Source organism: Prionailurus viverrinus, chromosome B1 (assembly GCF_022837055.1).
Source record: "Prionailurus viverrinus isolate Anna chromosome B1, UM_Priviv_1.0, whole genome shotgun sequence".
Classification (NCBI taxonomy): Eukaryota; Metazoa; Chordata; class Mammalia; order Carnivora; family Felidae; genus Prionailurus; species Prionailurus viverrinus.
In genome coordinates, this window is record NC_062564.1 from 25463380 (window position 1) to 25488532 (window position 25153).

Here is a 25153-nt window from a genome sequence, read left to right on the forward strand (position 1 = left end):
CCCTGTGAGCTCCTAAGGAAAGAGATCAGGAGGCCCTAACATCCAAAAAGGGTGGATGTTGTTTCATAGGTGCGGAGTTTCAGCTTGAGAAGAGGAAGGAAGTCTTGTGGATGCATGGTGGCGATGGTTGTACAAGGGCGTGAAGAGATTTTATGCCCCTGAGCTGTCACTTAGTGGTTAAGATGGCCATTTATGTAATGTGTATTTTATCGTGGGTGGGGAGGGGAAGAAAAGAATGGAGTAGAAGTCAGTTCTCTCGGTTCCTAAGATAAGAGGCCAGCAGGCAGCCCACCGCTGATTTTGTGTGTACCTGTTACAAAGCCGTTGTACTCGCCCCTCCCCTTGCTCCTCTCCCTCATGCTCACCCCTCCCCTGCTTCTCTCTCTTATACTCACCCCTCCCCTTGCTCCTCTCCCGTAGGCACAGACTGCGATGGCACAGTTTCCAGAGCTCCCATCGGCCAAGCTTAAACTCTGTATCGCTGCAGATTAACTGCCAGTCTGTGGCCCAGATGAACCTGCTGCAGAAGTACTCGCTCCTAAAGTTAACCGCCCTGCTGGAGAAGTACACGCCTTCGAATAAGCATGGTTTTAGCTGGTAAGAGTTTACTGTGCTCGGTCAACTAATTGGAAATGTTTTGGGGCAGCTCCCTGAAGCTGAAGGTATCCATCCTCTACGAATGCCTTTCGACTATCATCCAAATGTAATCCCTGCATTCTTGAGGCCACATCTGATACTGCTCAAGCCAGTGTAACTTTGGGGACTAAGCAGCGGGATTGGTGGAGGGAGATTCAGTGCCCGGAGTAACAAATGGCCAGTTGATGGAGTGAGAATGCGTGGCTGTTCCATCACACTGTACAGACACCTCCTTCCTGTGTTAGAAAGAGCCCCCCATGGGTAAATAGATGTACTGATCAGATCATGTTATGGAAGGAAGGAAAGAAAAATGTTCAGGTCATAGGATGTTGAGACCAACTGTGAAATGCTTACTGTACAGTTCGGGCCTCCTGACCTTCTCCAGGTATGTTTTTAGAAATCATTTTTGATGGAAATATTTGAAGCATCACTCAAAAATCTCCCTTTGCTAAAAAAATTTAGGTTATGTTTCTTCCTAACAAAGACACTTCAACAGTGAATAATAAACGTAAGGAATTCACTGCTCTAAGATACTACAGACTAAATACACACGAAGGTAAAATCCCTCAGATGAACTGTTCATGATTACTTTTAAAACTGCGGCCCTCCGTGTGTATCACGTGAGATGGACATCGTTAGGCTGGATGGGCCACGGATGTGACCCACTGTGTGTGTATCTTAATTTTTCTGCTAGCAGTGCAAAGCAGAGAACTATCTCTAGATTGACATCCAAGTGCATTTCACAGTGTCAGCTGGGTATCCTTAAGCCTTTTCCCTAATCTGAGTGTTTATCATCTGGATTCACTGCTTTGTATAAAAACAGAGAAGCAGCCCATGTCCTCAGTAGCGCTCTGGAGCAAACCAGAGGGGCCGAGGTACGTCAGCAAAGCAGCAGAACTGTTGTTTCTCTCTCCAGCCCCCCGTCTCCTCAGGACTCGTAGTGAGTTTAGCTTCAGCATCAAAGCACCTCCCGTTCAAAGGCTGTTATTATGTGAGCCTTGCTAAATACAGAAGTTGTTTGTTCTGAATGACAGAAATAAGTATTGACCGGTTTATCCCCGCATGCTTCAGATTCTCGGTGGAGATCGTAATGTGTTCTTTGCACATTCCGCCGCTGGCTTTTTTCCCCCGACAAAGCAAGTATTATGCACACTTATGGCCATGATACCATAAACTTACTGTATGGAAATACAAATTTGGCTCTACGCTTTAGTTTTACCTTTCGTAGGGCTATAAACAGTAACGTGCCGTGGCTGTTGGCGAGCGCTCAGAAGTCAAAGCAGTCTGTCTTCTGCAGTGTTCCTCTGTGCATAGAGTCATATTTTCCCTGCTGGCTATTTAAAAGTGCATATTTTACATTCTCGGTTCTGAGTTGCCCACCCCCCCTTCCCACCAAACCCTCAAGAATCTGAAAGTCCGTAATACTTCTTGAGTTCTGGTCAGTTTTTCCAGTGAGTCAAAACCAAATGTAAAAGCCTCGCATTGTGGGATCCATGGAATAGGGAGAAATTCTACACAAAGTTCTTTTCCTGTTCGGCCTTGCCCTTTCTTGTCCCGTTTAGAGAGGTCACTTGTAGAGCTGAAATTTCTGCTTGACAGCATTAAATGCATGACATCGGTTTCCTGTTGCTCCATATACTTCTGGGGCTGGACCTGGTTTCAGGACTCCAGGGAGCCTGGGGTAGGCTCACAAAACCTTCATTGTTCTTTTCCATCTTCCTTTAGAAACCTTAAAGATGTTATATTCTCCAGGGTCATCTGCAGGAGAATTTATTTTGACTTCGGGTCATTAGCTTGGCCCCCACTGTTGAGCTCTGGAATTGGTTCTCATTATGTTGGACCAACATCACGTATTTGCTATTTTCTCCTCTGGCATTACATGATCCTTTTTATACCCTAAATACTTTGTATCTCATCAAGAACTTACAAATGATTCTTGCCCATTTACAGGACAAATGGGAACGTGTTTTTCAAATTCTGTCATGAAGCTCCTAAATTAGGGCCTTGAATGTTCTTTTCTGTTCGTGTGCCTTCCTGTGCCGCCATTTTGTAAGGAAGCCCATCAGCTCCCTTAAGGATATAAACCCAGTTCTCAGAGTTAATAGTGGGAGAAGAATCCCCAGTGGAGAAAATGTTACTGGGCCGCAGAGCCCCAATTCTTAGAAGATCCAGAATAGCACTGTCCCGTGAAACTGTCTGTGATGGTGGAAATGTGCTGTATTTGCTCAGACGGCAGCTACTGGTTACAGATGGCTAGTGAGCACTTGAACTGCGGCTAATACAACTGAGGAGCTAAATTTGTCATTTTATTTAATTTAAATAGCCACCTTAGTAGCACGGATACAAAGCTCACAGGGTTTACCTGCAAAAGATGGATTAAGGGTCTACAGACAAATAAACATAACCTCCCCCCACCTGCTCTTTAAATAGGGCTGTGCCCAAGTTCATGAAAAGGATCAAGGTTCCAGACTATAAGGACCGGAATGTGTTCGGGGTCCCTCTGACGGTCAATGTGCAGCGCACAGGACAGCCCCTGCCCCAGAGCATTCAGCAGGCCATGCGCTACCTCCGCAACCACTGTTTGGATCAGGTGAGAACTGCCTCGTGCAGGCCCTGCTGAATCATGGGACCTCAGATCCATGCTTCTTTTTCATAGTTTTGTAGTGAAAATGCTGCTTCTGTCTTGCCGTTTAATGTTTTTCTTCCAACAGGTTGGGCTCTTCAGAAAGTCGGGTGTCAAGTCCCGGATTCAGGCTCTGCGCCAGATGAATGAAAGTGCCATAGATTGTGTCAGCTATGAGGGACAGTCTGCTTATGATGTAGCAGACATGTTGAAGCAGTATTTTCGAGACCTTCCTGAGCCACTAATGACGAACAAACTCTCAGAAACCTTTCTACAGATCTACCAGTGTAAGTGTTCTTTGATCTTAATGCCGTTGGCCTTGGGGAAAAGTGGGACCACCTGAAACCTTGGCTTCCTTTGATGCCACTCTTTTAGAGCTACATGATGACCTTCCTGGAAACACATGTCATCAACTTCTTTCTTCCTTTTCTCCTTGTTTGTGGAATAGGTTTCTGTGTACCTGTTGAATAATGCAAAAATAAATTTCCCTTATCGTCATTCTCTAATTACTGAAGCAATTACACATTTTTACATTGTGATCGGGGAGCTCATTCCTTCATTCGTTTCTAGAACAGTCTTCCCTTAGATGCTTAAAAGAGCAGGTACCAAGATATTTCAGTTGACTCTCATCTCTCCAGCAGGGCCTGCTGTGTTTAAAACGTCACAGGTGTCTGTGTGGTTTATCTTGCTGGAAAGTGAATAAATAATCTTTTTCTGTTATTCATCTCCACTTCTGCCAGAAATACTTGGGAAAACAATACCCATGCCCTTCTCACTTTTAAGTAAAGCTTAAAGCAAACAGTTGTCTAAATTAATGGTCAAGATCAGGATTATGGCTTTTACGGCCCCATGTTTTTCTTGGCTCCGTGTGGTGTTACAGCCATGTAATATAGAAGCAGCTTCTCTCCGTGCTCAAATTGTCTCCAGCCTGGCACGCTGGACCTCATCTTATGAGAAATGGAGCTGGTCTGGATTATTTCATTATTTGTTTCATCCTTTCAGATTTTCTGAAAACACAGGTCACATTTTCCCCACCAAGGTATTTGTTATGTGTTGTAACCATGGAGCCGTTAATCGGTTTGTCCTACGGAGCTGCACTTGACTGACTTGATTTTTCCACCACATGCCTCTTAAAAAAGGCAGATTTGCCGAGTAAAGGAGACCTGAAGGTTGAGCCCCGCATTTTCTACATGTATGTCATTTTCCTGGTTTTATTTCTTAAGCATATATTTTTGTAATAGCCTCTCAGTATGCTTTCTAAAACTTAAAAACATTACTAGTAAAAATATCTGTTTCAGCTGACTCTTTTAGCAGCTTGCTTTCTCCATTTTACGAATGAGCCGATCAGTTCTAGTTATGGAAGGTCCCCAAAGATACTGGACCCTTTGTATAAAGGCCAAGAAAGATTTTATCCCCTTGTACATGTCTTCAATAAGGTTTTTCACTGAAACTACACAAAAGTATAACTGTGTGTTGTGTTTTCAGTAATTGAGAATGGTAAACTGGGGAGTTCCAAAAAAAAATACTTAGAAAAGAAAAGCTATTCCAAAAACCAAAAGAACAGGCATCATATCTGGAGCTGAACTCTGAGGTGGATTTAGGATATTGGCATTGTGGGTGTTGAAAATTTTTTAACTCCTCCACAGGCAGGAAATACTTGAGGGCAGTGACGCTGGTGGCCGTCCCTAATTTCTTCCATATTAACCTCAAGTACACTTTCTGCAAGCGCTTGTTCAGGACTGGGCCGAGGTCGTTGGTGCTGGTGTTTGCTTTGGGACGTTTCCTTGCAATGCGCGTGGAAAAGCACCGAGCTGATGGGGGAAATGCCTGTGTTATACAGGTGTGCCCAAGGACCAGCGCCTCCAGGCGATCAAGGCCGCCATTATGCTCCTGCCTGATGAGAACCGGGAGGTTCTACAGACGCTCCTTTATTTCTTGAGCGATGTCACGGCCGCCGTCAAAGAAAACCAGATGACCCCCACCAACCTGGCTGTGTGCCTAGCGCCCTCCCTTTTCCACCTCAACACCCTGAAGAGAGAGAATTCTTCTCCAAGGTACGGGTCAGACGAGATATGCGCGCACATGCTCTGTTCTTCCAACAAACACAACCTACCTTTCCTTCTCAGTTGTCCCTGGGTTTTCATTGGTTTCACACTCGAGTCAAGCACAAAGGAGTTTGGCCTCCATCCTTCACGGTCCCCTTACTTCCCTCCTTTCTTCTCAGCCCTGGGGGCGTAACTTTCCAGACAGTCTAGTGACAACCAGGTTTTGAGAGCAATTTGGATGTGTGCTTCGCTATGGCAAGTGTTTTCCCTGAACCGCCCCCCCATGCCCTCTGTGACGTTGCCATCAAACTTTCTGCCAGCAAAGGATCATGAGGATTTGCTGACCTAAAAAACTGGATGGGGATAAGGAAGGCCCTTGCTGCCTTGACTTCTGCAGAGTCAACAAAGCCAAGCCCCCAGCCTGTGCTGCAAGTTGTAAGGTAGTCAGCTGGATCTATCAGAACTAAGGATAGCGTTGAGCCTCAAAGCTAGACCTGGCCCAGGCCAATTGTGTGCAAAGTTTCTCGTTAGATGTATACAAGCTGGGAGTGGCCATAGAAGAAGTCAGAGAATCTGGAAAATAACTAACAAAGGCTGATATTTGCTCAGCACTTACTCTGACCCAACCACAGGACTACACCCTTGACATTCGTTCTTTCATTTAATCCTTGTAAGGATCCTAAGAGGTGAAGATACTGGCAGGGCCTATTTTAACATGAGGACAGTGAGACTGCAGGGAGGGTCAGTTTAATAGGTAACTTACCCACATCTGAAGGGGAAATGGCAGAGCCAGTTGAAGCTTCTTACTGGTGTGAGTATTTCACGTACGGGCCTCACAGCAGAGTAGGTGAGAAAGGAGTCCCCGACTGGACACAATCCCAAATGTGAAACCCATCCAGCTGACCCTTCTCCTCAGCTCTAAAGGTGCTTGACACATATTCCTTAGCTACAGGTACGGCCTGGTTCTACTAGTTGAAGTGAGCTTTGCTTCTGAAAGCCATAGAGTACAGTATCTTTTTATCTGGTTCTCACGTGGACTGATGCATTCCATCTTCAATAGGATAGGGAACTAGAGATGAGCAGGAGAGAGAGATCAGATAAGATTAAGACAAAATCTCTAGGAAACAATAGATCGTCCCCTTACCTTCAGGAGAGGATTTTATTTATTTAAACCGTAAAGAATGGTGACACCATTTACTGCACCATCCAGTGCCTCCCATCTATGCACCCCTGCAAGCTGCCTTTCTTCTCCCCACCACCACCTAGAGACCTTCTGGGCTGTCCTATTTAAACGGGAACCTGTTTAACGTGATGGTTTTAAATAGCCTGGATCTCACTGAAAACCGCCCCTTTCATGTTTTTGTTTTGTTTTGTTTCGTTTTTTGGGTTTGTGTGTGTGTGTGTGTACTCCGCTGATAAAACTGAGGAATTTTTGTGACCAAAGTGAAGCTCTCCCGAACCTCTTAAGAACAGATAGGCTCCAGTAAAATAGTTTTTTTCTCTCCTCTGGGTTTCCTGGAATAACACATTAATTAAAAACATATAAATATTTGAGTCTTCCCCCTCCCTTCTTTCTTCTGCCTAGGGTGATGCAAAGGAAACAAAGCTTGGGTAAACCAGATCAGAAGGATTTGAATGAAAACCTCGCTGCCACGCAGGGGCTGGCCCATATGATTGCCGAGTGCAAGAAGCTCTTCCAGGTGAGGCGTCAGGGGGTTTGGCGCTCGGTTGAGGAGACCTCCGATAGTTAGGACCAGGTCGTGGGCACCATGCTTGCTCACATCTTTACACAGCTGGAGAGTATATACATGGCTCGAGAAGGTCTTTTTTGTTTCTTTTATTAAAAAAATCTTATTTTATAACATATAAGCTCATTAGAGCTAATGTGTTTAATGAAATTCGCCTATCTCCATACCCCTTTACTTAAGCAGCAAAAGCAACACATTTTTGAATTAAGTTCTGTATCTGAGAGGCAAGCCCTAGGTTAGTCATTTACCCTCTACTGTGACTTCCCAAAGCACAAGAATACCTCACGTGAGAATAGGCTTTTTGGACACCTTCAGGAAGGTGATCTGTTCGTATTCTCACTACTCACGATAGCACGTGAGGTCGGCAGGGCCACCGTCCATCTGCTGGAAAGAGAGTAGTGGGGGCGCCTGCACCTCCCTGAGAACCTCGTCCGCGGCTCCTGCACTGCCGCTTCCTCTGCTGGGCAACAGGAACAGTACAGGCAGACTCACCTCCTTTTTGTCCCTTGCACCCCCCACAGGTTCCCGAGGAAATGAGTCGATGTCGGAATTCCTACACAGAACAGGAGCTGAAGCCCCTCACTCTAGAAGCACTGGGACGCCTGCGTAACGACGAGTCGGCTGACTACCAGCACTTCCTCCAGGACTGTGTGGATAGCCTGTTTAAAGAAGTCAAGGAGAAGTTTAAAGGCTGGGTCAGCTACTCCACATCGGAGCAGGCTGAACTGTCCTATAAGAAAGTAAGTCTTGTCCCCACTGTCAGCCAGTTGGGTTCCAGTGGTCAGGATTCAGGTTCATCAGAGATGAGACCCTGTGGCCGTGTTAACACGGCTGTCTGTGGTAATCTGTCACCCACTCCCTCCCTTGTAGATCTGGGCAGCCAGGTGATTCAGTTCCCCAGGTAAGAGTGGAAGAGTCCAGCAAGGAATAATAAATACACTTGTCAGAGGAATCCGACCATCTAATGAAATCTTCTGGGGCCACAGAATCACACTAGAGTCCCCTGGAATGTTTTACTAGTGGTATTGGGCTTTAAGGTGTTTTATGACATGATCAGATTTTTCCATAATTTGCTCAGAATCCCCTTGCACTGTCCTCTGTTCTCAGCCACTTTTCTCTTGGCCGTTTAATGAGTGGAGAGTACTTGGGGGAGAAATTAACTTGTTAGGACTAAAAGCCCCTTGAAGACAGAGGCATCTTGTATGGTTCAGCATGACAGGCCCGTGATAGTATTTCTTGGTCCTGTCTCTACCACCTTGAGAAGAAATAAACAGTGGGAGTGTCTGGATGGCCATGGAGGCTTTAGAATGGGTATATAAATCATCTGATTTTATTGCACTGACTCTAATATAGGCCCCAAGAGAACAGATGTTAATAATTTTGACTGGAAAATTAGTCTAAGGCCAGGCTTTCTGGCCTGCTCTTGAATATACTTGGGAACACCAGCATATAGATAGTAATTAGCCCCTAAACACATGACCATAAATAGAGCTGGCAGTTTGCCTTCAAAGTGTAGGTGTGTGTGAATTGTAGCACTGAAAAATGCATCCTCTTTTCAGGTGAGCGAAGGACCGCCTCTGAGGCTTTGGAGGTCAACCATCGAAATCCCTGCTATGCCTGAGGAGATCTTAAAGCGCCTACTTAAAGAGCAGCACCTCTGGGATGTAGACCTGTTGGATTCAAAAGTGATTGAAATCCTAGACAGCCAAACTGAAATTTACCAGTATGTCCAAAACAGTATGGCGCCCCACCCTGCCCGGGACTACGTTGTTTTGAGGTGAGAGTTTCCAAAATGATTACTGTGGCAAGGATGAGCCTGGTGTCACTGAATATGATAAGATGGTACAATTATGTAAAACGGAAGGTGTGGAACCATTGCAAATATGGGAAATGTATCTGTATGTATTCCAACAGTGTGTTCATCGCTGAAAATGGTTGGAACACTGTTGGAGCTGAACTCAGAATTAGAGGCACATTCAGTTGAATATGCTCATTGGTAGCAGATTCTTGCCCCTTTAAGGATGGATTTTCTCACTAGAAACAGCAAGTGAATGCATAAGGCAGGAAATAACATTTAAGTCCCAAGTACACTGTGGTTAAAGCTGAATTATATGTAATTCATAAATTCTCTGGAGACATGATTGAAAGAGGAATTCCAGAAATCTTTGAGGAAATGTCCCGTCATTAGTCCAGAGCTTTCCAATAGAGCAACCCTGATCTGGATGTCCGTGTACAAATCCATTTGTGAAATGTAAAAATGGCTTTCATTCACACTTCAAATTGGTTCTCTTTCAAAGAACGGACATGTGAATACATACTCACTGTAGTGACGCTGCACAGAGTTACCCATTCAAGAGCCCTCGCACAATAGTTCAAAGGATACCGTCTCCAGGACTGGGTCACACAGCGTAGCCACTGACCCTGCCCCTTAGCTTCTGAGAGTGGGGCCCCATTTTAAACTTGGCTTCCAGAAAATTCCATCTTTTTTACTCTGGTTTTGTTTCTGCAGAACATGGAGGACTAATTTACCTAAGGGGGCATGTGCCCTTTTACTCACCTCGGTGGATCACGACCGGGCACCTGTGGTGGGGGTGAGAGTCAATGTGCTCCTGTCCAGGTATCTGATCGAACCCTGCGGGTCAGGGAAATCCAAACTCACCTACATGTGCAGAGCCGACTTAAGGTACGTTCTGATTCTAATTTCTGACACGGTGAGGGTCATGAAGGAGATGAGACTTTTTGTCTGACACAGAGAATGGCTTAAATGAACACGTCATTGTGTCTTGTCTGTTCCCTAAAGAGCAGTTTTTGTAAAGTAACACCTTCGTGTTTCTTGGTGTTTGGGGGATGGCTTCCTGATTTCAATCCCTTAGAGAATGTGGTACTAAAGCAACACGAATACTCTGGTTCTGACATGAATTTAAAGCCACAGGAAATGAGAGTTTGAAGTAGCAGGCAGGTGATTCTCATTTTACATTCAAAGATATTTGAATATATGACATACCCTTTTAGTAATTAATTAGGCCTGTACTCTGTGCCATTGGTGAATGTGTGTTCCTATTAGAAAATTTGTGAAATTCAGCAATACAGACAAAAACATGAGCCTCTAAAAAACTTTCCAAAGTGGTTAAATTCTCATTTGAAGTCTTTACATCTCAGTACTTTTTCAACTGTCTGTGTGACTGTAATCTGTTTTTGTTCTATATGCTAAAACTCTTCCCAAACAATGCCACTCGATATCTGTACTCAGTATGTTGTTCCTTGAGAAACTTCTGGTTCCAAAGGTGTAACAGACGTGCCAGGAGATTATCTTGGAATATGATCTTTACTTACAAGGTTTCTGGATCAAGAAATGGAAACGTATTCCGAATTCCCTCCAGCTTATTTCAGTGTTTTCCAGTTTGAAGACTCCATGTGCTTTTCCTTCCCATTATAGGGGCCACATGCCAGAGTGGTACACAAAATCTTTCGGACATTTGTGTGCAGCTGAAGTTGTGAAGATCCGAGACTCTTTCAATAATCAGAACACTGAAACCAAAGACCCCAAATCTAGGTGATTCCTGAAGCCAAGCGACTGCGTCCGCCGTCTGGATAGTTGTTTCTAGAATTCTTGCCAGTCCTTGGAAGAATGCATTCTGAGTCTAATCTGAAACAAAGCAAACGACAAGTTGGAGTGTAGGAATTGACTTTTCGTGATTTAAGACATTTTCAAAGCTGCTTCCTGTTTGTTTAAGGTCTAGAGTACAGACCTTGACTGGAATATGTAAGACTGTGCAAAAAAAAAAAAAAAAAAAAAAAGTATTCTTATCCAAACTGCTTCTGAGAAGCAAAACTATAAATACATCACGAAAAATAATGAAGATACTTCATTCTCTTGTGATTCTGGCGTATGTGTACCTATGTCATTTTATTCGCGGCGTGCTGAGGGACTGGTGTATCCACTGGAATAGTTGGTACTCTTTGACATGTTTCTCACTGAGATGAGCAAAGAAAGGTTTGCACAGAGGAGTGTGTGTATGTGTGTTTGTTGCTGGTCGAATGGCACAGATGTATACGTTGGAACACAGTGTCTGGCACACTGAGATGCCTCCCCGGAGGATACCGATGCGTCAGGTTCAGTTTAACCTGGAATATCTGACTGCCCGTGGATCCATCCAGAAAGGGAACCCCGAAACCCTCGCCCACTTGTTTTTTTTCCAAGTCATTAAGCACATTCCTTTTTTTACCAACCTCCTCTTTCCTTAAAGTAATTGTAGTAGCTTGATTCCGCTGTCCCGTCTCAAACACAGTACGTCTTTAGATCTGATTGCAAATAGTGATACACTTTTTACCCAGGATAGATCAGGTCAGGGAAGAAACTCCGCCCCCCCACCCCCTTCCCCACCCTTACTGGCTCCAGAGCACAGTTTTATTGTGTGTTTTTGTTTGTTTTTTAAGTCGAGATGTAACGACTGAACACTCTAACATCTCCTCAGTCGAGCCCCAGGACTTTTTACCTGCTGGGAATTTTTTGCATGTTCATGTTTCGAACCCAAACTCTTGAAGACATACTGAAAACATAGGAAACTACGTCTGTCCCAAGGAAATCTCTGTAAATTTAAACCAAGGTATTAAAATTTAACAACAGGCGTGGATTCTGGTTATTCATAGCGCTTCTGAAAGCTGCACATACTTAGTAATTGGATCTGTCCTTTTCAGCAAATAGGTTTTCTGGTTTTGTGACTTTTTTTTTTCCCCCTCGGCTTTGTTTTCCCTACGTTTCTTTTTCTTCTCCTTTATAATGATGCCTCTGGAATGTATGTTAGTGGTAAATGAAAATAGCTATCATAGAAAGAAAACCCAAAAAAAGTGCCAGCACCGTTTTTTGGAAGGGTGGTCTTTATACAGGTTTTACCGTAACCATGAAGATTGACTCATGAGACAGTATTAGTGACTTTATTTTGTATGGATCAAAAGTGAATAATGTATGAATGAGAGTTGTAAGAAGGAGTTTTATTTTGTTATAACATATTATAGTTACCATTGTCAGTGTTATTTCAAAGGTTCTTTGAAGAATTTGCAGCGGGGGAAGATTAGAGTTTTAAAATTTGAGTATTTTGGATATCAGTGTTCCTCATGAAGATATACTTGTATATGCAATTTTAATAGCTTTCAGATTTGTAAGATTGTATGTTGTATATACCATTCTATTAAGATAAAGAAACATGTCCACATGTCCACTGTGCTTTCAAACCTAGATAAAGCATGACAAAAATTATTATTTAAAATATACTTGTATTTATACCTCAGATATTCTTTTGGGTTTTGTACCTCAATGCTTTTTTTTTTCCTAATGTAAATACACTTTACATGAATACAGTCTAAGTAAAAAAAAAAAAATAAAAGAAGAGGTTTATAACTTGCTCTATATCTGTACAGAATATAATCCGTAAGTGCACTATTAAATGTTTAAACTAAGGGAAAGGTCTGGCCTGCTTTCCTTTGTATTGCATCTCACTCCTACCCTTAGAACCACAGATTGCAAAGCATATCATCCTGGCATCAGCCAAAATGAAAATCAGATTTGCTGAAGGAAAAATGGGACTGCAAATAATTTCAAGGCCAAACTGCAACTGAGCCACTCACTAACAAACAGGAAACCCTAGTGAAGGTTCAGGAAGCATGGAGATGCTGTCCTAACAAAGGTCGTTAGGAAAGGATGCTGAGAAAGTTATAAGAATAAGGAACCAGGAAGAGTAAGATGCTCATATAAGCAAAGCCAAGGTCACCGTTTAATTCCACAAAAGGTCTCTTTCCCACAGTTCAGCTTTCCTGTGGAAAGGATTCCTTAACATATTTGACAACAGGAGAATTCAGAGGATATGAATGTTCCAAGAACTCTGTGTAAGTCACCTAAAGTGATACTGCCACAACTTACTAATTGTGACTCATCACCTAGATTGTAAGCTCTTTGAGGGCAGGGCTCTCCTCCACATCTTTATAACCCCCTACAGCAGCTTTCAGCGTTTTGTACTTGTAGGCACCTAATAAATTTATTATTTGCTAAATGGAACTGGTTGAATTAGCTTCTGTCATTTGAAAAGGAAGAGAATCTAGGATGCCATCTAAGCCCTCGCTTTGGTTCATCACTGCCCATTTTGAGATTGTACAGAGTGGACATTCTGGGATCCACCTAATGGGATCTTAAAGTATAAACTGGTGAAGACGTGCGGAGACCCTATATCAGGGCTGTGGACGCTGATGGTAAATTGAAGAGTTCTTTGTGACGCAATTTTAATCAATCTTGTTTCTTGGAAACTGATATCCCTTTTAGAAGAGGTTTTATTTGGACAAACACTCACTCTGGGCATAGTAAAGGGGAAAAACCAAACCTCGTAATTTTTAAAAAAACACAAAGCCTTTTTTTTGTTTTAATGTGTGTCCCTGCCTCCAGACCTGGTTTCCTCAGAACTGAATAAAATAAAGATCAAAACATAACATATTAAGCCTGAAATACCTACTACTTTGTTTGACAGGCTGCAGAAGGTTACCAGGATGGAGGAGACATCCTTACAGACCCCATTACAGATTCAGTTGAGTCAATTATTCAGCCCCTACTGTTTACCTCACACTGTGCTCAGTCCTGAAGATACAGCGGTGAGCACCTCACCCTGCCCTCCCAGAACTGAAATCTCACAGAGACTAACGTAGAAATGATGCACCATGTCCTGACTGAGGACAGGTTCCTGTGTACCCAGGGGGGCAGCTTAAGATCTTAATTGAACAAAACTCAAGATAACTATATGCAAAGCATCTCGCTTACCAATTCGTAGATAGAATAACTTGGAAAATTCTAACAAATAGTTCTTCAAGAGATTTCTTTTTAAGAGCTGATTGAGACAAGTGAGATTTTTTTGGAAAGTAAGTAAAATCTAAAGAAAAATAAAGGAAAATGATCCAGATCAGTACTTTTTTTTTTTTAACATTTGTTCATTTTTGAGAGGCAGAGACAGAGCACAAGCAGGGGAGGGATAGAGAGAGAGGGAAACATAGACTCTGAAGCAGGCTCCAGGCTCAGAGCTGTCAGCACAGAGCCTGACGTGGGGCTCAAACTCACAAACCGTGAGATCATGACCTGAGCCGAAGTCGGACACTTAACTGACTGAGCCACCCAGATGCCCCCAAATCAGTACTTTCTAACATCACTAGTTAGGGTGTGTGTATGTGTGTGTGTGTGTGTGTGTATAGGCAAGGACAAAGGCTATAATGGTGTGTAGAATTTTGTAGCACCATTCATGGGTCTTTATTCTACTTCTGTGCACTTTACACACTTAATTTAAGCTTCACACATACCCCATGAAGCATAAGTATTATTCTAAAATAAGGATATACCTTAGGTAGTGACAAATTAAGGTCCCCAGAACCAGAAGAAGGAGCCAAGACTCCAGCCCAGGTCCACTACCCGTCCATCGCCCCTTTGTTGACCTTACCTAAGTAGGAGATAAATGTCTCATCGTAACAGCCAATCCATATGGCCCCAGCATCAAAATTGAGAAGAACTCTAGGAAAAATGGAGGTTCATAGCAAAATAATCACATTAATCCACATCTCGAATTCAATTGTCCCTATTCCTGAGATGCTTAAGGTGAAATTACATAGGTAAAAATAAATATGAGGCAAAGTTTTGTTTCAAGTTAAGGCTTGAAAGACCTTACAGTTGTGTTCGCAAATTGAATATATGGTTTGAAATGTACAAAGACTCCACTTAGGCCTCCCACCTGCCAGCACAGAATAGGCTTGTGCTCTGACTGCAACCTGCCCAACCCCTCTGATCTTGCATTGCTTCAGGGTTACAAAGGGAACATCTCCCTACAGGCTTCTTAACTTGCATCCCAGGACCAGAACCCCGGTCCTGTGACTTTCTGCAATACCTCATTATGCCGGGATTCCCACCACACAAGCATGCCACGAAATACAACTGAGATCTTTGTGAAGGTGCTTTGAAAAGCAAGGGCTATTGAAAGGTAAAGGAGCTTTCATGAAAGCAAAGTGGGATTTGGCCCAAATGCTTTACCTCACCCGCCTGTTGAAGCATACATTAATGATTATAAAGCAGAAATCCTAAACAATGAGATCATGGCATGCATGCCATCTTGGTGTTCCATCAGGATGAAATTTGCCTAAGGAATTTAAATTCCATTTGCCTAAGGAATGCAAATTACAAAAGACCTCAAAGAGCCTGTGGCAGGGGGGGAACTCAGGTGGGTCTGTGCAGTTGCAATGAATTTGGGCCCATTCTCCAGGGGATGATCAGTCCTTTGCAGGCAGGGAGTTTGCTAAATCATGTTGGCAGCGGCAGCCCAAAGTAATTACCCTTGCTGTGTATACACAGTTCCCATTAGGGCCGCGGTTTGGCTGTCTGGGCCCAAGGCTGTGTTGACACCTATCGCATAAACACCTCCTTGCAGAGATTTTTCATCTCATTGCACTTAAAAAAAAAAAAAAAATTAGTTCAGGGCTAGAAACATGGCCCCTCATGGGGAATTTTCATTTCTCTCTCTCTCTCTCCTATCAAGATGCAAAGCATTTTGGAAAGCAAAAGCCTCGCTCTCCTTGTGACTCTGAGAATGGCTCTCATCAACCATGGTGAAAGACTTGATGCTCTAAAAATGGTCTAATTCCCAAGGAAATTGTTTCAAAAAGCTTTGTAGGTTACAGGTACTCTTCAAGTACAAATGTGTTTGGCTCAAGTCTGAATGGACTTGTTAAGCTACCGCTTATTAAGCATTATAACGTGTGAGGTACTGGGATGTGTGTATTACATACAGTAAATGTCACATGTAAATTTCATAGCAGTCCTTTGAAGGAGGCCTCATTAGACTCATTTTATAAATGAAAAAGCTCAAAGAGGTCAGGAGGCTTAAAGAAATAAAGTAGCTATCTAATATTTGCAAAGGGACTCAAATATTTGGGACTCTAATATTTGCAAAGGGGCTCAAGACATTCTAGAGCGGCCTGTACAATAGAACATTCTGCCGTGATGGAAATATTCCCTCTCTGTGCTACTAGAGTAGGTACTAACACATGTGGCTGTTGAACACTGGAAATGTGGCCAATGCAACCAAGATGCTGAACGCTTGCTTTCATTTCTTTTTTGTTAGCTTTGGGGCTCCAGGGTGGCTCAGTCAGTTAAGCATCCCATTGTGGCTCGGGTCATGATCTCACGGTCCATGAGCTCGAGCCCCGTGTTGGGCTCAGTGCTGACAGCTCAGAGCCTGGAGCCTGCTTCAAATTCTAGGTCTCCTTCTCTCTCTCTGCCCCTCCCCCACTCATGCTCTGTCTCTCTCAAAAATAAACATTTCAAATTTTTTTAATTTTTTACTAGTTTAAATTTAAATAGCCACATGTAGCTAGTGGCTACTGTATTGGTGCACATTCTATTTCAAAAATCAAAGAATATTTCCAAGGAATCCAATTCCCATCTCTCTTCCACCTATAACAAAATTCTTAAAGAAGAAGAAAGGAAAGAAGGAAGGAAGGAAGGGAAGAGGAAGCAAGAAAGAAGAGAAATAAAGAGAAAGAGAAAAGAAAGGAAAGAAAGAAAGAAAGAAAGAAAGAAGAAAATATGGTAAATTTTTATTAAAATCTCCCTGGCCACATTTCAGCTCAGGTAACTCCACATTCCACCAGCCATGAGACTGTGTCTCCTCTAACCTATGACCAGCTTCTTGTGTTTCTCAAGCTTGAACTGGATGACCTCTTTCCTTTGCTGCTGGAGCATGTGTACTTTTCCAAACCAGAGATAAAGATGTAGCTGATCTGAAAGAATGTTTAATAATTCCGAATATTCTGTTCTGTTGGCTGCAAGCAAAGGAAGCCTCACAGATGCTGCTCTGGACAGAAACAGTTGTCCCTGCGTGGTCTGAGCCTGTCCCCACCCTTTATCTCATCACTGGTGCCCAAGCTTCCTTTCATGTTGGTGACGCCACTTGGCCTCAGCTGTCCGCACCCAGGGTATCCTCCAATGTAGGGACTCCTGATCTAGGTTTGATAACAATGGGACGTCTGAACGCTGAAGTCAGCAGTAGCAATTCCAAGGCAAGAATATATCTTCCACAAGCATTCCTAGCTTGCTGCCTCAAAGGGATATTTCTTTACCTGCTTTATCCTTTTTCAAAGCTGTCAAAGATCTGTCATATTAAACAGGATAATTTACTAAAGTAACCTATTTCTTTTCTTATTTTCAGTACTAATGCATATTACTTACAACAGCTCACCAAAGCTAGAAAGAAGCCTCTTAGGAAGAAGTGTGAAAGAACTTTCGTGATACATGATCTGAGAGTGCTCTCAGCGAAAAGCAGTTTACGAAGGTTTTTAAAGCTAAAGACCATCCAAGGCTGCCCACTCCTCCCGTGGAAGCTTAGTGAAGGTTCCTCGCCCTGCTCAAGCAAGCACTTAGCACGGAAGATAATTAATCAAAGAAATGGGGGATTTAATGTCACGCTCCAGAGATGTTAGTTGTCCTGACTTCCAGGGCTGACTGATAGGATGTATGTTTTCCAATAACAAAGATAAGCCAAGCTCTATTTTTGAAGTTCACACAGTCTGTAAAGATGATTAAAGCAAAAAGAAATTTGAACCCTCGGGACCACGCACAAGGTTGCAATATCTCAAAGAGATAGAGGATATTTTATCCCAAGACCCAGAAGGCTGAAAATGGAATGTATTCTCCTGTAACTTTGTGGAAAGAAAAGAAGATGCCAAATTTCCAGAAGCAAAGCGACCTGCCTGGGAAGGCAGGATCAAGGTGTAGCTGTTGGCTTGTTGGTTTGTTTTTAACCAACCTAATGCCACCAACACTCTCATGTCAGACTGATCTCGGCCTCCAGTGCCACCAGTGGGCATCTCCAGTGGGGCCTTCTACCCTGAGTCATCCAACAGGACTATTCATGACTTCAGCAGGTGGTTCAGCCTGACATCAAAGGGGCCAGCGGCCATTTAAACTTAACGATTGCGTTTTCCGTGATTTTTGCCTCTTCGTGACCCAGCAGACCTAACAGAATAAGAAGACTCACTCTGTTTATTTGCTTTCATCCACGTTCCAGTTTTCTCTGATCCTAACTCCGTTGAATCCCAAGAAGAGTACAAATGGAGATACATCAAGGAATATAAGGGACAGTGCCTCCAAATAAGACAAAACCCTCATTTAAGCCACAAAAGAAGAAAGAAGCAGTATGAGAAGGAAGTAAACAAAAGAAGGACTAATGCAGGGTGTCCAGTCACTAAAATACACTCACTAAAATCCTGAAGTCAGGGGTCACCCCTCCTGCATATGCGTCTGGTTTTGGAGACGCCCAAAGAGCCAGACTCTTCTGTTGCCTGATGAAATGCCATTTCTTACTTCACTTGTCACCCTAACTTCTTGGCCTCTTCCTTTTCTTGTCCTCTTGACATGTGGATCTGCTCCCCTCTGGCCATATCTCTTCCTTGTCTCTCCTGTGACTTTTCTCTCTCAATCCTACAAACCAGCCTTACACCCAGGGCCCTCTCCTGGCCTCTAAAGTTGGCTGTTCCCTCTTTCCTCATTCCTTTCCTTCTTCGTTTCTGTCACCTCTCACACCTGCATGTGCCTCCCCTCCCCACCCCACATCCCTGAAAAAAAAAAAAAAACACTTTAAAAACAAAAGAATTTTTAGTTTTCTTAGGATCCCTTTAATTTACAAAGCAGAAAGGTCACTTTGTGTTTCTCTTGCTTCTATTAACATATAGATATTCAGCCTATCTCTGCTAGACAGGCTTCAGGATCTTTATCATTTGCCTGCTTTGGGCAAGGAGAGCTGTCTAAAGTTGTTATAGAGGGAATAGAAAAGGAGGTCGTAAGGCATTGGGGACAGAGCTAATAGTCACTCAGTAAGCTGGGCAGGTAAAGGAGACAGCTGCCGTAGGGTGGTGGTCAGAGAAAGTAGATTTGGGGAAATTTTTCCTTTTTTATTTTTTTATAATTTTTTGTTTGTTTTATTTTTTTTTTTAATTTTTTTTAACGTTTATTTTTTTTTTCAACGTTTTTTTTTTTTTATTTTTATTTTTGGGACAGAGAGAGACAGAGCATGAACGGGGGAGGGGCAGAGAGAGAGGGAGACACAGAATCGGAAACAGGCTCCAGGCTCTGAGCCATCAGCTCAGAGCCCGACGCGGGGCTCGAACTCACGGACCGCGAGATCGTGACCTGGCTGAAATCGGACGCTTAACCGACTGCGCCACCCAGGCGCCCCTAACGTTTATTTATTTTTGAGACAGAGAGAGACAGAGCATGAATGGGGGAGGGTCAGAGAGAGGGAGACACAGAATCCGAAACAGGCTCCAGGCTCTGAGCTGTCAGCACAGAGCCGGACGCAGGGCTCGAACTCACGGACCGCGAGATCGTGACCTGAGCCGAAGTTGGCCGCTCAACCAACTGAGCCACCCAGGCGCCCCATGTTTTTTTTTTTTATTTTTGAGAGAGACTAGAGACAGGGAGAGTGGGGGAAGGGCAGAGAGGGAGGAGAGAGAGAAAATCCCAAGCTTGAACTTGGAATGTGGGGCTCGAACTCACAAACCATGAGATCAGGACTTGAGCCGAAACCAAGAGTGGGTCACTTAACCAACTGAGGTCCCCCAGGCGCCCCCCCGGGGGGGGGGGGGGGGGGAAATGTTCTTAAGTTCAGGGGCAGGTACACATGGGTGGAAGTAATTAAGGGGGCATGAATTTATAGGTTTGAAGACAAAGGAAGTGCACCAATGGAGAGGGGAGGGATACACAGGGCTTCCAAGTCCCTCTGCGGGAGGGAAACCATGGGCTCACAGGAGGAAAGGTGGCTTTGAAAAACACACCTTCCTCTGGGATGGCAAGGAAGGACAGGCTAATAAAGTATCCTGGTGAGTCAGAGCCTAGGGGGCGCCGTGGAGTCAGAGAATGTTGAACTGGATGGGACTTCTGAGATGGCCGAACCCAAAGTCTAATATCGCTGAAGCAAAAGCAGAGCTAGAGAGGCTGCGACCACCCACAGGTTTTCAGCCACAGCAACAAATGGGCCAGGGCCCACATCCACATCCGGGGAAGAGTCACCCCCGAGGAGGTAAGTTTTTTCTCCCCAGTAAAACAGCAGATGCCCGATTTTCAGTGTCAGCCCTTTCTCTGTGTTTACCTCCAGCGAGGTGCCCTGGTGTGACCCTCACTCACACCTCTGACTCTCCTGGGACCGGGCCCTCTCACTACCGGCCAAGCTGTCGTTTCTACTCTCCCATCGTTACTTCTGAGAGCCGTGAGGAGCCCTGGGGTTGCGTGATTACCGGTTCCTTTCAGTGGCAGGTCTGCCCGACTCTGGTTTTTCCACATCCGATCCTATTTAATCCTCGCTGTAAACCTTTGAGGTTGGGAGGCACTATTATCCCATTTTGCAGACGAAGAAAACAAAGCGCAGCTGGTTCAGTGGTCGGGGTTCCCCCAGAGAAATCACATAAATAAAGCCTTTGGAACAGAACCTGCTTGTGGCACACGGTAAGCCCTCAGGGTCCGTTAGCTGCTGTTCTGTCCATTATCATTCTGGAGCTCTTGTTAAGTCATCGGTACGAGCACAGACTCTGGACAGAGATTCTCAGAGGTCAAACCACAACTTAGACCAACTGTGTGATCTCGGGGAAATGGTTGCTTAGGCTCAGTTTTCATGTCTGCAAAGTGAAGACAATCATAATAGACATTAGAACCGTGCCCAACGTATCAGAGGCACCATGTAAATATTACTTCTGAATGTCTGTTTCCTATTATTTCCCAGTTTAAACACAAGCTGAAATAAACGATACCTATTCGTAAGATTAATATTAATTAAGACTGATGCTTAAATGATTGCTTAATATTAATTAAGATTGATACTGTCCAAGCTTGGGCGGCCAGGCCCCCTGGTGAAGGCCTGACAGCTTCATATCCCTATGATGTCTCTAGATTCCCGCACCAGTGGCCTAGATTTTTACGTGGTTAATCAGTCACAAACATGTGTTGAGAACAGAGGAAAGGCACAGAAGAGTGCCGCCTCTCTTGACTTGGAGGTGCGTGTCATTTTTTTCAAGGAGACAGACAAGTAATTCCAGTAATGTGCTCCAGTGGATTCTCCACCCAGAGGCCCAGAGCAGGAGATGACACGTGAGCTGGGTGCTGAAGGATGACAGCGGGGAAGGGGAAGCCATTCTGGGCGGGCAGCCTGGAGGAGTGTGGCTCCTGGATGGAGAACGAGCTTGCATACCATTCTAAGGAATTTGTAGGTCACCCTACTGGCAACAGGACGCTTTGGAAAGCCTTGAAGGAGAGGGGCAATACAACTGGATCTCACTATTTAAAAGAGAAGTCTGCAGGTGCCGTGGAGGGTAGGTTCAGCCGGAAGGCATCGGGAGAACAGCAAAGGAGTCCCTTGCAGTAATACCCACAGGAGACCGTGAGCGACAAGGCCAAGAGGGTAGCTTGGGGGTGAAGCAGGAGGAGCCGTTGAACCCGGTTAATCAGGAGGCAGCACGGGCAGGATTTGGTGACAGTCTTTTTAGAGTGAGAGGGCGACTGACCATGAGGCCCGCACTCCAGGAAAGCCCAGCCCCGCAGCCAGGACCGAAGGTGATGCGTGCGGCCTTCTGAGCTAAGCGGTTCAGGTGGGAGCAGAAACAGATCTGAGAAGCGGATGGGAAAGTCTGGCGACGTAAATTGTGGGTGGATTGCGGATTCTGCAGGTGACCTAAGTGCAGCTGTCCCATGGGTGATGGAAATCTGGGAGGAGAGTTCCAGAGAGAAGCCTGGGCTAAGGAGCGCATTTGGAAGAGTATAAAGGAGGCAGCTGAAACCGTGGGTGATGGGAGGTGGCCTGGCTTCAGGAAGAACAGAGCGGCCCCGCCCGTGCCCTGGAGTGCTGACCACGTGCCTACAGGTCACCTCATAAAAGATTCCAGGGCCAGGTAAGGAGATGGGCTCCTTGATAATTATCAGGAACCCACGGATTTGTTTTATTTTTTTTCTTAGCTTGATGTTTTAGGTCCTCGAATACCCTAGCTTATTGAAGACAATGACTTCTGTTCATGAATCCCTTCCGTGATGAGCTGGAAGCTTCACGGTGAAGCAGAATGGGAAAAAGAGTGACTTACGTCAACCAAAAAACTTAATGAAATAAGTGAGCACATTCGCAAAAAAAAAAAAAAAAGTCAGAAATTGCCCTAGACTCTCTGATATTCCAACACAGTCTCTGATTCACAAGGCTAGTGTTTACCAGAATAAAGAACTGGTTACTACTTTAATATCTTTAAAAAACAAAAAACAAGGGGCACCTGGGTGGCTCAATCGGGAAAGCATCTGACTCTTGATTTCGGCTCAGGTCGTGATCTCGGTTTGTGGTATCGAGCCCCACATCGGGCCCCGTGCTGACAGTACAGAGCCTGCTTGGGATTCTCCCTCTCCGTGCCCACCCCCACCCCCACCCCCACCACCTCTCCCCCACTCACGCTGTCTCTCAAAATACATAAAGTTTAAAAAACAAAATGATGCAAATCACATCTTAGCACAATAAATCTGTACAAATTGGTTAAACACTTTGCTGATTTATAGGGAATTTCATCCTCCCCAGATGGTGTTCCTTGCTATCCTGTGATAATCAGAAGCTTCAATTGGAGGTAATATAACATGTGGTTTTGATAAATTATAATTAGAAAAAATAGTTAGTTTGGCTTCATGCACTTTCATTGCCAGACATCAGGTTTCAAAATGTGAAGTCCCTGACGATAAAAAGTAAACAAAATAGAGCCGATATCCTGGCTGATGAAGAGGTTGGAAACCCACGGCCAATCTTCCTCCCCTACTCACGTCCAGGTTATTCAGTTGGTCGCTGATCAGCCAAGCCACAGGCGGTCCTCCAGGTGACTCAAAGGTCCTGCCTGCTCACATGTCCAAACACTTCTGTGAAACAGCTGAGTGGAAACTTTTAACCCTGCCTAGCTCACTCTAATCCACGCATCAAGAGACTCTAAGAAGGCCCCCAGGGCTGGGTGAAGTGTCTTTCCTCCGGGCTCTGTTTTGCCACAAGATTTTGTCATCGTCTGGATTTGTGCTTTGTTTTGATTTGTTTGGGTTTTGGCCTGGTGCTGCCCCTACCAGACAGTCACCTCTTCAGGGGCAAACATTACTTCCTCCTCTGTCCGCAACACCTAACCCAGTACCTGTCATATGCCCAGAGCTCCAAAAAAGTGTGAAACAGATCAGAGACAATCGGCTTTACAGCAAGACTTGCCTTCGAAGACAGAGGATGAAGGATATGTAGTTTCTACCAGGAAAAGCTCAGGTTCAGTTCCAGGTTCTGACAAGTGGAGGGGAAGGAGGGCTCCCTCCTGGTCTGCACGTGCTGGAGGAGGAACTTTTTGCTCCAGACCATGCCTACAGCTTCCAGCAAACATTGCCAAACACCTACTATAAGCAAGGGTCCAGGGGACACAATCAACAGAGTAGATGTGGCTCTTTGCTGACTCGGAGCCTCCACCTAACTGGGGAAACCGAAATCTAACAATTTATAAGAGAGTATCTGGAGGGCTCTGTGAACAGCCCCTTAATGAGAGATGCAGAGGAAACTGGACTGTGGGTATGTATCTTTCTTGTCCCCGTTATCAGTCTGGACTCTGCAACACAATCAATCTAAATAAGCATCTATCCTCAGAGTGAGGGCTAATGGAGCCTGGAAGAAATCTCAATTAGGGTAAGGATGGACAAACACATTGACATTGGATGCTGGGTCTTTTTTTGATTTCTTTCCAGAAAATGGCAAGAGTGAGACTCAACGCCAGATGCTCACAAGGTATGTTCCTCCTCCTTTGTATTAAGCTCTCAGTGAGCTAGGGCTTTACCACAGCTGTTTGCAATTGCATTCCATCTCTCGGCTTCAAATGACACTGATGATTTTCCTTGGGATTCTGTTTTACATGCATCCTGGCAGGGGTGATTGTACCTTAGCTAACTTTTCGACTCATTTACCTACTCACCTACCCTTTAAAAAAAAAAAAAAAAAAAGCACCTCTCCTTTAAAAAATAACAAGCAATCAAATCTGAAGATATTTATTTCACTCAGCACTAACAGCCCACAAATAGAAATCGAAGCTTTAAGAAGCAAAATCTTTGAACTGTCTGACATTAGTCTGTAATGGACAGGAAACATATGATATGTAATTGAATCACCACCCTTTGTTTTCAATCCTACGTTTCTCATCCCAGATAAAGGGCCACTTCTCACACTCCCTTATCCTTGCCTCAAGCCTCACCTCTGGGATTCACTGCTGGGAGCAACGGAGTTCGTTTGGTTGCAGCAATCTGGGAAGAAAAATAAAAAGACATAAGTGAGGTTGAAGGGCTGAGGTTTCATGTTCAGGCTCCGAGTTGAGACTCGTAACTTTTTAATGCTTCCCGAGAGAGCTGCATCCTGGTTCAAAGACGCGATTTCGGAAGGGGATTCTCCACCCCAGTACAAGGAGAGTCTGGATTCCACCAGGCCGGGAGAAGACCTCTGCGCTTGACAAATCCCTTCAAATTAATCCTCGACATGAAAGGGCTTATGGTCTACTCGTCTGATCATATTTTTAGCATTATCTTTAGCACCTGCTTGGTCTCAGGTGTGCGGAGCGGCTTAGAAACCTGTAGAGACTTCTTGCAGAGGGTAGGGGTCGGACAGGGAGAGGGAGGAGTGAATTTCAATACATGGATGCCCAGTTCAAGGACTTGCTGTGTGATCCCGCTCTAGTGAACTCCCCTCCTTAAGATCTAATGCTCAGGTCGATGGTGAGGTCTTTGGGCAGCTAGGATGAACTCTGACCCCCGTGAGGACTGGCCAGCCCACACTGCGAGGCTTGGGAATGACATCGGTTTGTGTCCAGGCTGAGCTGACAGTGCTGTGGTGTGTGTGCTCCTGGGGTGCAGGTGACTTCTGCTGTCGCCCAGCACACAGCCTGTTACTTCATATTCCACACGGGGCTCCATTATGACATCACTGAGCACGGGTAGCTGGGAGTAATAGCACGTGACTGATGGAAAATTTCAATGGGATCAGAATTCTGGGACTCCAGTCCTTAATCTG

At 44.5% G+C, this 25153-nt stretch overlaps 1 protein-coding gene and 1 long non-coding RNA gene across 10 annotated transcripts in view; one reads left to right on the forward strand and one right to left on the reverse strand.

Annotated features, from left to right (window-relative positions):
- The window catches only part of DLC1 (DLC1 Rho GTPase activating protein), a 426214-nt gene extending 413110 nt beyond the window's left edge, over positions 1–13104 (forward strand). For all 9 annotated transcript variants that reach the window (XM_047855877.1, XM_047855876.1, XM_047855875.1 and 6 more), the window contains 9 exons: positions 421–597; positions 3067–3226; positions 3348–3546; positions 5100–5313; positions 6890–7004; positions 7574–7792; positions 8612–8829; positions 9562–9735; positions 10489–13104. In XM_047855877.1, the coding sequence (XP_047711833.1) occupies positions 421–597; positions 3067–3226; positions 3348–3546; positions 5100–5313; positions 6890–7004; positions 7574–7792; positions 8612–8829; positions 9562–9735; positions 10489–10609 (1597 nt within the window). In that variant the 3' untranslated portion in view covers positions 10610–13104. The remainder of the gene's footprint in view (positions 1–420; positions 598–3066; positions 3227–3347; positions 3547–5099; positions 5314–6889; positions 7005–7573; positions 7793–8611; positions 8830–9561; positions 9736–10488) is intronic.
- A 7547-nt stretch (positions 13105–20651) lies between these two features.
- Positions 20652–24766, reverse strand: LOC125164053 (uncharacterized). The gene is made up of 3 exons (XR_007151627.1): positions 24679–24766; positions 24345–24393; positions 20652–20738 (listed from the first exon to the last, which is right to left on the reverse strand). It is a non-coding gene; the product is annotated as an uncharacterized LOC125164053 (long non-coding RNA).
- Positions 24767–25153: the final 387 nt, after the last annotated feature.